Raw genomic sequence first — 11,181 nt, 5'->3', positions numbered from 1 at the left:
AATTTGAATCAGGCATCTGAGTAATGTTTCATCTGCATTAATGAATGTGTTCTGAATGAGCCTCATGGGGTATGTAAATAAGATGGGGAATGGGGGGTTTCAAAGGCTAGCATGCAAGAAAATAGTGACAAGTTGTTTATGATTTCCTGGTAGATGAGGACGAAGTGTGTGTGGGAGGGTATACAAATCACATCTTTGACATTTCTCTGCAGAGTTGTAGGGACTCGGTCTGGTTTGGTTCTAAGGTGAGGGTTGTTTCTATTGGATTGGCTGATCAGCCTGAGGATATTGGCTGAAGATGATGTAAAGGAAAGAAACACTACAAAACATTAACGATCAGCTTACAGTTTAGATTATATGACGATGATGGTGCTTTGACATTTTGCTTCATGGAGGGACAACTTTGGCAATTATCTTTAGTGTTCCTAAATGGGCAGCACCATTAATTTATAGATATTTCCTCTCCCTGTTTACTATTGGGCCTATCCACAATCATGTGCCTGATGGGTAGGCGTTGACCAACAGCGCTACGGTTTCATGTCTTTTCATCAGAGAGACCACATGAAATAACTTTTCCCTCAGTACAATGAGAAGAGAGTGACAGGTTAGCCAAACGGCTGTTGTTGGAAATTATTCTCTTTGGAGATTAATTAGATGAGAGCGTGTATAAATTGGAAACCTGTTACACAGTGATAGATAACTCAATTGTTTATGACAATCTAATTCATGTGATTCACCCAAATAGATGCTTGGTATCCCTGGTATTAGGATAAATTAAACATCAAATAAAGTTTGCCTGCGAGGGACGACTTGTAGCATTTTTCTCAGGCCAAACTGAAAAGGCATTCTGTGTTCCACACACAATGGAATCCTTTATGCCCTCTGTAAAACACTATGTTTTTTCTCTCCTAAAGATGTGTCAAGACTCTTGTGTTATTGCCAGAATGTTCCTGATTTAGAGACTGCAGCTCCCTTGTGGCCAGATCATACAAGCAGAGGAGAGGAAAATACTCATGTCATGTAAGAAGACAGGAGGGAGAAAATCTGTCCTGAGGTGTGACTGATTACATTACTCCTGTCTGAGCACTTGCTAGTGATGCAGAAATGAATGCTCATAAAAGTAATGATATAAGAAAATCATTGTGTGTGATGAAACTTCTAGACACACAAGGATGACAAAGCAGACCTGCCTTTCCTCCTCCCCATCTGTTTGCGACAATGCCTCAATGCCATTGATATTGACATCAAAGGTGTGGTGAATGTGATCATACTTGCATTTCATAGAGACAGGAAGACTGTTGCTAAGGATGTACTCTATTCAAGTGTGGGATCTTTGATTGTGTGGCATGACATGGGAATATCAGATTTAAACCTCAAGCCATCTATTACTCCCCCATTGATTGATAAACATTGAAAATCACAGTTGATGGTAAATTAATGTTAATTTTACACATACACCAAGATCTTGTCATAATAATAGGCTTACTGAGTCTCTGGTAAGATGCATCTGAAGGAAAGTATCTGACTACGAGTCAGTTTCACAAGCCATAATGACACTTTGGGTTAGCTCAGGCAAGTTCTCTACTTGAACAAAGAGTTTTCAGCTCACTTGCCACTTGCCAAAACCACCTTCACAAACACTGCTCTATGAGTGTGGCTGTGACTTCTGGATGATGTAAGTTTTTTACACTATGAAATCTGAGCCTGAGTAAATCATTCATTAAAACCACTGAACATGAGGTGGCCATGTTGCTCAACTGCTGAGGGGATGCAGGTAGGTCATATGACAAGCTAAGCTATGCAGTTGTTTTTGTACAGTGGGTCTAATTCAGACCTCAAATCACTAACATAGCAATTGTCCCCCAATAACTTACTTAAACTAGCTTGGCTTTAAAGGGGCAATCAGCAGTTGCTACATTTTTTTTTTTTTTACTTATAAATTAATAATATGTACCCATTGATTATTGACAAATATAACTTATAAATGCCTCATGAGCTTAGTTCAACTGTCATGCTCCATCAGAACCCAAAATATAAGCTTGTTTTACTCCAATGTTTGTAAACAAAGTAAATGTAAACAATTACTGTACAGCCTTAAAATATGGTTAAAACTATGATTTTGATATCATGGATGGTCAGTCCTTACAGCCACAGGTACATTTCTCCAGCCCCATCCCTCAGTTTTTTACCTAAACGATGGCGGGGAAAACACTTCGTTATTGTTTCTACAGCTGATTGCAGCTTTAACCACCAAAAGCAATTCCATCGCTAAACTAGTTGTCAGTGTCACTCATCTTTAGAAAAACCATTCCATCGCTAAACTAGTTGTCAGTGTCACTCATCTTTAGAAAAACCATTCCATCGCTAAACTAGTTGTCAGTGTCACTCATCTTTAGAAAAACCATTCCATCGCTAAACTAGTTGTCAGTGTCACTCATCTTTAGAAAAACCATTCCATCGCTAAACTAGTTGTCAGTGTCACTCATCTTTAGAAAAACCATTCCATCGCTAAACTAGTTGTCAGTGTCACTCATCTTTAGAAAAACCATTCCATCGCTAAACTAGTTGTCAGTGTCACTCATCTTTAGAAAAACCATTCCATCGCTAAACTAGTTGTCAGTGTCACTCATCTTTAGAAAAACCATTCCATCGCTAAACTAGTTGTCAGTGTCACTCATCTTTAGAAAAACCATTCCATCGCTAAACTAGTTGTCAGTGTCACTTATCTTTAGAAAAGCCATTCCATCGTTAAACTAGTTGTCAGTGTCATTGATCTTTAGAAAAACCATTCCATCGCTAAACTAGCTTTGTCAGTGTCACTCATTTCTTAGTGTTAAGGATTCACAAGTTCTGCAGCACTCTTCAGTGGTGAAACTATGACACTATGTGGTCAACGTTTGCAGTACAGCTGACTAATAACAGCAGGAGCACATCAAGACACTATTCATACTGGAGGAGACCTTGATTCGATTCTGCTATACTTTAAAATGTCATATTGCAGTATGGACACAGCCAGTGCCGTTTCTAGACATAAGGAAGTCAGACAGGGTCTCAACCAATGATTTATATAAACACCAAATGACTGACAGAAGCCACAGCACCTCCTTGGCACTGCCCCACCATTGTAAAAACTATTTAGGAAGCTATAGAAAAGCATTTATTAAAGTCTACATTTCTTTTTGCCACGTTTATTCTATTAGACACCTTAATGCACGTGTCAAACTCATTCCACAGACGACCGAGTGTCTGCAGGTTTTCACTCCTCCCTTGTACTTGATTAATTAAGGGCACTAATTAGTAAATAACTCCCCTCACCTGGTTCTTAATTGAAAGGAAAAAACTAAAACCAGGCAGTCCATGGAATGACTTTGACCATCCTGCCTTAATGCATTCTTTTAAATTATGTTACCTAAACTTACAAATTAAAAGATATAAAAATGTATACTAGAATTGATTTAATTTACTAATATTACCATCTCTACAAAAAAAAATACATGTACAGTAATTACATGAAACAATTAAATTAAATACTGTAGAATTCCATTCATTCCTGTGTGGAGGATTGCTTATCTGAGTGCCAGTATGGCACACCGGTGGGTTCAAAGCCTCTCATTGGCCAATACATAGCATCAGCAATCTATGGTTTATATACATCATTTGTCTCACCTTACGGTTATAGTTAGGACAGTAGAATACACAACGTGCAATGTCAAAAAATTTGGTAGTGCATCAGCAGTGTCCTCGCTATTTCAGTCACTGACACTCAATTACCCCATTCTATCGACTGCTAGGTTAGTCAAGCCAGCAATCTTAACCCTGCGGTAATCATGGCCGAATTACAGACTGGGCACGTGCCCAGGGAACCCCCCCATTGTTTTTGTTATTCACTCAATATATGAACATAGCATGTGTAGAATTGCAGGAAATTCATTTTAAAGAGCAACTGAACGCACCAAATCTATTTCCATGTTACTTGTTATGAAAAACAAGATTTCAGTCTTGAGGGTGTGGTTCGGTGGCAGTTACCAATGTTTGTCCCCCATGATACACCATAGGAACAAAGCCAGTATCGCTTCCTTAAAAGTCAGAATGAATCTAAGAACTCAAAATCTGTAATTAGTTGACATTTTGCTGAGGTTTTAGTCATGCAATTTTACTGGAAACTGTTCGCCATACCATTGCAAACTGTGTACAGTCAAGGCCAAAAGTTGAGAATGACAAATATTAATTTCCACAAAGTTTGCTGCTTCAGTGTCTTTAGATATTTTTGTCAGATGTTACTATGGAATACTGAAGTATAATTACAAGCGTTTCATAAGTGTCAAAGGCTTTTGACAATTACACGAAGTTGATGCAAAGTCAATATTTGCAATGTTGACCCTTCTTTTTCAAGACCTCTGCAATCCGCCCTGGCATGCTGTCAATTAACTTCTGGGCCACATCCTGACTGATGGCAGCCCATTCTTGCATAATCAATGCTTGGAGTTTGTCAGAATTATTATTTTTTGTCCACCCGCCTCTTGAGGATTGACCACAAGTACTAAATGGGATTAAAGTCTGGTGAGTTTCCTGGCCATGGACCCAAAATATTTAGGTTTTGTTCCCCGAGCCACTTATCACTTTTGCCTTATGGCAAGGTGCTCCATCATGCTGGAAAATGTATTGTTCGTCACCAAACTGTTCCTGGATGGTTGGGAGAAGTTGCTCTCGGAGGATGTGTTGGTACCATTCTTTACTCATGGCTGTGTTCTTAGGAAAAATTGAGAGTGAGCCCACTCCCTTGTCCAAGAAGCAACCCCACACATGAACGGTCTCAGGCTGCTTTACTGTTGGCATGACACAGGACTGATGGTAGTGCTCACCTTGTCTTCTCCGGACAAGCTTTTTTCCAGATGCCCCAAACAATCGGAAAGGGGATTCATCAGAGAAAATTACTTTACCCCAGGCCTCAGCAGTCTAATCACTGTACCTTTGGCAGAACATCAGTCTGTCCCTGATGTTTTTCCTGGAGAGAAGTGGCTTCTTTGCTGCACTTCTTGACACCAGGCCATCTTCCAAGTCTTCACCTCACTGTGCGTGCAGATGCACTCACACCTGCCTGCTGCCATTCCTGAGCAAACTGTACTGGTGGTGCCCCGATCCCGCAGCTGAATCAACTTTAGGAGACGGTCCTGGCGCTTGCTGGACTTTCTTGGGCGCCCTGAAGTCTTCTTCACAACAATTGAACCGCTCTCCTTGAATTTCTTGATGATCCGATAAATGGTTGATTTAGGTGCAATCTTAATGGCTGCAATATCCTTGCCTGTGATGCCCTTTTTGTGCAAAGCAATGATGACGACACATGTTTCCTTGCAGGTAACCATGGTTGACAGAGGAAGAACAATGAATCCAAGCACCACCCTCCTTTTGAAGGTTCCAGTCTGTTATTCGAACTCAATCAGCATGACAGAGTGATCTCCAGCCTTGTCCTCGTCAACACTCACACGTGTTAACGAGAAATCACTGACATGATGTCAGCTGGTCCTTCTGTGACAGGGCTGAAATGCAGTGGAAATGTTTTTTGGCGATTCAGTTCATTTGCATGGCAAAGAGAGACTTTACAATTAATTGCAATTCATCTGATCACTCTTCATAACATTCTGGAATATATGCAAATTGCCATCATACAAACTGAGGCAGATTGTGAAAATGTATATTTGTGTCATTCAAAACTTTTGGCCACGACTGTAGAACTGCAGGGAATTATCTTTAAGACTGCCAAGTTCTCCACCCCAGAGCAAAATTGGTTGAATCGCATGAAATGAATTTAAAAACTGCAAAATGCTCTCTACCCCATGGGAAAATGTGTAGAAATGTAAGTCGCTCTGGATAAGAGCGTCTGCTAAAATGACTTAAAAAAAAAAAAAACGCAGAAAATGTGCTTCAAAGCTGCAAATCTCTCCACCGCCAAGAAGGGGACCACTACAATGTTTTGCCTGTGGGACCAATGTCAAACATGAAGTAATTCCCGTATTGGTAATGACTGAGAAGACACAGTAAAGTCAATGAACAAGGAATTTAATTTCAAGTGTCTTTATTGAATCACTAACCAGCATTAGACACCAAAAAAGTAACACCATCTGTAATATTCTGTTCTTCCCATTTAACTCAAATTAAATCTGAAAGAAATCTACCATAAGATCAGATCGCCAAAACCTCCCCTGTAAAAATGATATACAGTATTTACATTGTCCATGTACTCTTAACACATTAGCGTGATGTGGCAAGTTAGTGTTTGCGCAAAGTGCGACAAAAGGAGGATTGGACCGTTTTTCTGACTGGGACCCAGTGACCAAAGGGGTTCCTGCTCGCTGTGTAGTTCTCCACTCTGTGTGCTACCTTTGATGTGGTGGAAGCAACAATGGCTGTGGGCTTGGCAACTGAATTCTGTGTGAACAAATGAAGGAGAAACACAGAATCCAAAAGAATTTAAGTGTGGCGCCCAAATACTTCAATGAAAATTCTAGGCATTGTCAAATACGCGTCTTCTGCTAAACTAAATACTAGAGGTCGACCGATTAATCGGAATGGCCGATTTCATAACAATAGGTATTTTTGGACACCGATTTGCCCTTTTAAAATGTTTTTTTTTTTTTTTTTAATACACATTTTTATTTAACTAGGCAAATCAGTTAAGGACACATTCTAATTTTCAATGACAGCCTAGGAACAGTGGGTTAACTGCCTTGTTCAGGGGCAAAACAACAGATTTTTACCTCGTCAGCTCGGGGATTTGTTTCTGCAATCTTCCGGTTACTAGTCCAACGCTCTAACCACCTGCCTTGCACTCCACGAGGAGCCTGCGTGGCAGGCTGACTACCTGTTACTCGAGGGCAGCAAGAAGCCAAGGTAAGTTGCTAGCTAGCATTAAACTTATCTTATCATAATCACTAGTTAAACTAGTAATATCATCAACCATGTGTAGTTATCTAGCGAGTCCTGCGTTGCATATAATCGATGCGTCTACTTCGACAAACGGTGATGATTTAACAAGCGCATTTGCAAAAAAAGCACTGTCGTTGCACCAATGTACCTAACCATAAACATCAATGCCTTTCTTTAAAATCAATACACAAGTATATATTTTTTAAACCGGCATATTCAGTTAATATTGCCTGCTAACATGAATTTCTTATAATTAGGGAAATTGTGTCACTTCTCTAGCGTTCCGTGCAAGCAGTCAGGGTATATGCAGCAGTTTGGGCCGCCTGGCTCATTGCGAACTGTGTGAAGTCATTGCATATAATCGATTTATTCCTAACAAAGGCCGTAATTAATTTGACAGAATTGTACATTATGACATAACATTGAAGGTTGTACAATGTAACAGCAATATTTAGACTTTGGGATGCCATCTGTTAGATAAAATAGAGAACGGTTCCGTATTTCACTGAAAGAATAAACGTTTTGTTTTCGAAATTATAGTTTACGGATTCGACCATTTAAATAACCAAAGGCTCGTATTTCTGTGTGTTACTATGTAATAATTAAGTCTATGATTTGATAGAGTAGTCTGACTGGGCGATGGTAGGCAGCAGCAGGCTCGTAAGCATTCATTCAAACAGCACTTTCGTGCGTTTTTCTAGCAGCTATTGCGCTGTTTATGACTTCAAGCCTATCAACTCCCGAGATTAGGCTGGTGTAAACAATGTGAAATGGCTAGCTAGTTAGCGGGGTGCGCGCTAATAGCGGTTCAAACGTCACTCGCTCTGAGACTTGGAGTAGTTGTTCCCCTTGGGTAACGCTGCTTCGAGGGTGGCTGTTGTCGATGTGTTCCTGGTTCGAGCCCAGGTAGGATCGAGGAGAGGGACGGAAGCTATACTGTTACGCTGGCAATACTAAAGTGCCTATAAGAACATCCAATAGTCAAAGGAATATGAAATACAAATCTTAGAGAGAAATAGTCCAATAACTACAACCTAAAACGTCTTACCTGGGAATATTGAAGAATCATGTTAAAAGGAACCACAAGCTTTCATATGTTGTCATGTTCTGAGCAAGGAACTTAAGTTAGCTTTTTTTACATGGCACATACTGCACTTTTACTTTCTTCTCCAACACTTTGTTTTTGCATTATTTAAACCAAATTGAACATGTTTCATTATTTATTTGAGGCTAAAATGATTTTATTGATATATTATATCAAGTTAAAATAAGTGTTCATTCAGTAGTTGTAATTGTCATTACAATTTTTTAAATAAATCGGCATCAGCTTATTTTGGTCCTCCAAGAATCTGTATCTGTGTTGAAAATTCATAATCGGTCGACCTCTACTAAATACTTGCATCACTTACATGAATACTGAATGAGATCATCTTTTTCTTGGGAGACATATTAGGGCTTGGTGCATCCTCAGGCTCTATGTCACTGTTCTGCTGCAAAGAGAAAACAGTTGAGTAAAAATCAGATCAGCTGTTTTCAGGTCTCCCCATCAACACAAATACATTCTCCTAGATGAGCAATAGCTCACTTGTCTATAGTTTCAACAAACTGCAGTTCCCATGCACCCTTGCTTCATTGATGTCAAAGCTAGGCATCTGTTCATTGTGATTTTTACAAGGGTAGTTTTAAGAACAAACACCATAGAAAGAAAAATCCTTTGAGTGGCATGATGGTGCAGTTTTCCAAACCCCATCCAGAACACCACTTGTGTATTACCAACTTATCTTTGGCATACGGACGGAGGGAGTTGGCCATCTGTTTAAAGTTCTCTTGTCAGGAATAGTCACAATAACGCAGTCCAAACGCCTGCGCTTCTTCAGAGTGGGAGGGAGACTCTGCTAAATAATAATGTTCTCATTTCAACTGTAAGTAAACACACATATTCAGAGTTCTAAAAATGTATTTCTATCAATGTGGAGTATTGTCAGTATGTTTTAATTGTATCTAACCATCTGTGTGAGAAAGTAGCATAGGTGATGAACTGGGACATTACAAAATGAATTGGTAAGCCATGAAGTCAGTGAGATAATTTAAGTGTACCATTGCTGGAAAAAACAATCCATTCCTGCTACTGGACTTGCATTGGCATTGTGAGCATGACAAGATTAATCAGATAACCTTCACGCAAATGCAATGACATCACCCAAGTCACATGACTGCCCTCTTATTCTCCTAATCCGAGGGGTCGTGGAGAGTAGACCACTGTCATGTGATCTACAAAAACAGGAATAAATACAAACAGAGCAAGTGTGTTCTCTGACAGGTGCAAGGTTAACAGACAAGCAGTTTCACAGAAGACAGAATCAGAAGTCCTGAAGTTCAGACTACATGGTAGGGAAAGATCTCCAGACTGTTTTAAAATGTCCTAGGTAGTGCGGTTATGACGTCAACAGCTGAACTTTGAGCAATTTCAATTGCTAGGCTTCTTCTGTGTGTGTCATGTTCATAGACGGTATGTTCAAAATGATCAAATCTCCCTGAACACCCACCTGTGATAGACTCTTTTGAGGGAGTGGCTCTGGTCTCACCCATTCCTCTGGTTCTGGTGTGGCTAGTCTGGTTTTCAGTTGCTGCTCCTCCAGGATGGGCTTCACACTCTCAGGAAGGTCCAGTTGCTCCATCCCCAGTACCTGGGTGGTATTGGCTTTCGTAGTCCTGAGTTCCCCCTTTTCTGAGGAAAGAAAACAGGACATATTTACATCAACACAAAGAGGTCTAATGCTGATTATAAGTCTATTAACTTCTAGCAAAAATGAAAAGTATATATATATATATATATATATAAACATAAGCCTTACCCTCTATACTGAGGCTGACGACTGAGCGTCCTGAAGATGTGGAGCGGCTCGTGTAGGTCTTGTGGCTTCTGTTGGGTGATCCAGAAAACCTGCACTTGTACCTGCCCACAAACCCCCTATGAACCCTGCTCCAGCTGGCTGACCTGGAGCGGGAACTGTGGCGGTGTGGCCTGTCTGGGGAAGAAGAAGGGCTGTAGGAGCGTGAGTGGGCCCTGTAACAGCGTGATGGTGAGCGGTGGCGCCTATGTCCATGGGCCTGTCGATGTTGACGGCAGCAGCGTGAGCTGGAGGAGGCTCTGTGGCAGCGCGGGTGTGATCGGGACCTGGGACGGGTTCGAGGACTGCTGTTGGATGAGTGGGATGATCTGGAGGACGAAGAACTGGTGGAGGACCTGTGACGTACCCTACGAGCATTATTTCGCTTAACTTGACGTCTAGAGCCAGAGGACTGGCTACTGGTATGACTATTTCTAGATGGGTAAGGAGAACAGGAAGAGCTGGATTGGGCATCCTGATCAAAGAACAAACTTATCCGTTCACTCTGAGGGGCCTGTGTCATTTGAACATGTGAATCCTTCCCATCGGTCTTCATCTATAATAAAAACATAAAATAAAAGTAAATGACTATCCAATTATGTTATGGGAAGGATTTAGCATATTAAACAAAATTGTGTACAATTGTTAGACATCTAACGATAATTACCATAAACATGCGTCTTGTGTAACTTCTCATCAATGTTTTTAAATAGGGTCTGCCTGAAATTGCATAACAAAGATTTGACACCTCTGACAAAATTGCGTAACTATACTGACAACTGTTGGGAGTAGGAATAACGTTAGCTAGTAGTACAACTGTGGAAAATTCCATGTAGGAAGAACTAACGTTAGCTACTGTAACTTACAACTGTAGCTGTTGTATTGCTAGTAGTTTGCTAGACGTTGTTGTAAACTTCCTATTATGCCCATTTCTGAATGTGGTTGGGCAGGATATAACGTTTTATCAAATAATTGCCTGTATGGTCTTCACAGTATTTCATAGTCTAATCGTAGCTTACTCGCATGCGACTTACCGTAATGCGAACTTACGTTGAATTCAGTCGACTCGGCCGTGGCGCTAGGAATCTGATTCTGCTAGTAAACTAGATAATGTAATGAAATTCAATCAATTACGAGATACAATTTTAATGTTTCAATGTAATATTCGTAGAGAAACCTAGCAAATGATTAAATTTAGATGAAAAAGTCGAGTTTTAAACTAGCTAGTTAAGTATCAACGGCTGAAATAAATCTGTCTGTTGCCTAACCAAACAACTAGCCAAACAAAATGCCTACGTCATCGAGTGTCGCTGTGGAAAATTCCACCCTCCCCCTCATCTTCCCCCTCCTAGTTTAAAAAGTTCCG

General features: G+C 40.4%; 1 protein-coding gene across 5 annotated transcripts; it reads right to left on the bottom strand.

Moving 5' to 3' along the window:
• Positions 1-6,056: 6,056 nt before the first annotated feature.
• rsrp1 (arginine/serine-rich protein 1) lies at positions 6,057-11,125 on the bottom strand. 5 transcript variants are annotated; one of them, XM_055864604.1, is made up of 6 exons: positions 10,850-11,123; positions 10,483-10,535; positions 9,780-10,371; positions 9,471-9,652; positions 8,334-8,414; positions 6,057-6,426 (listed from the first exon to the last, which is right to left on the bottom strand). In XM_055864604.1, exons 2-6 carry the CDS (start codon positions 10,510-10,512, stop codon positions 6,268-6,270), a joined length of 1,044 nt encoding a protein of 347 aa, XP_055720579.1. In that variant the 5' UTR covers positions 10,513-10,535; positions 10,850-11,123; the 3' UTR covers positions 6,057-6,267. The 5 variants fall into 5 exon arrangements, 3 of the variants coding, with proteins under 3 accessions (XP_055720579.1, XP_055720581.1, XP_055720580.1); XR_008753072.1 differs by having other exon boundaries at positions 6,405-6,426; positions 8,334-8,819; positions 9,022-9,652; positions 10,850-11,125; XR_008753073.1 differs by having other exon boundaries at positions 6,405-6,426; positions 8,334-8,816; positions 9,022-9,652; positions 10,850-11,125.
• Positions 11,126-11,181: the final 56 nt, after the last annotated feature.

The sequence above is a fragment of the Salvelinus fontinalis genome, chromosome 16, assembly GCF_029448725.1.
Source record: "Salvelinus fontinalis isolate EN_2023a chromosome 16, ASM2944872v1, whole genome shotgun sequence".
Lineage (NCBI taxonomy): Eukaryota > Metazoa > Chordata > Actinopteri > Salmoniformes > Salmonidae > Salvelinus > Salvelinus fontinalis.
The sequence above is the reverse complement of the archived record's forward strand: the minus strand, read 5'-3'. Positions and strand labels throughout refer to the sequence as shown.

What these genes read in the sequence shown, in the direction of transcription:
- rsrp1 (XM_055864604.1), bottom strand. Translation starts at nt 10,512, where the DNA reads ATGAGAAGTTACACAAGACGCATGTTTATG. An exon ending in CGTCAGCCTCAGTATAGAGG is followed by an intron (nt 9,653 to 9,779) that starts GTAAGGCTTATG and finishes TTCTTTCCTCAG; the next exon opens with AAAAGGGGGAACTCAGGACT. An exon ending in TGATCTCATTCAGTATTCAT is followed by an intron (nt 6,427 to 8,333) that starts GTAAGTGATGCA and finishes TTGTTCACACAG; the next exon opens with AATTCAGTTGCCAAGCCCAC.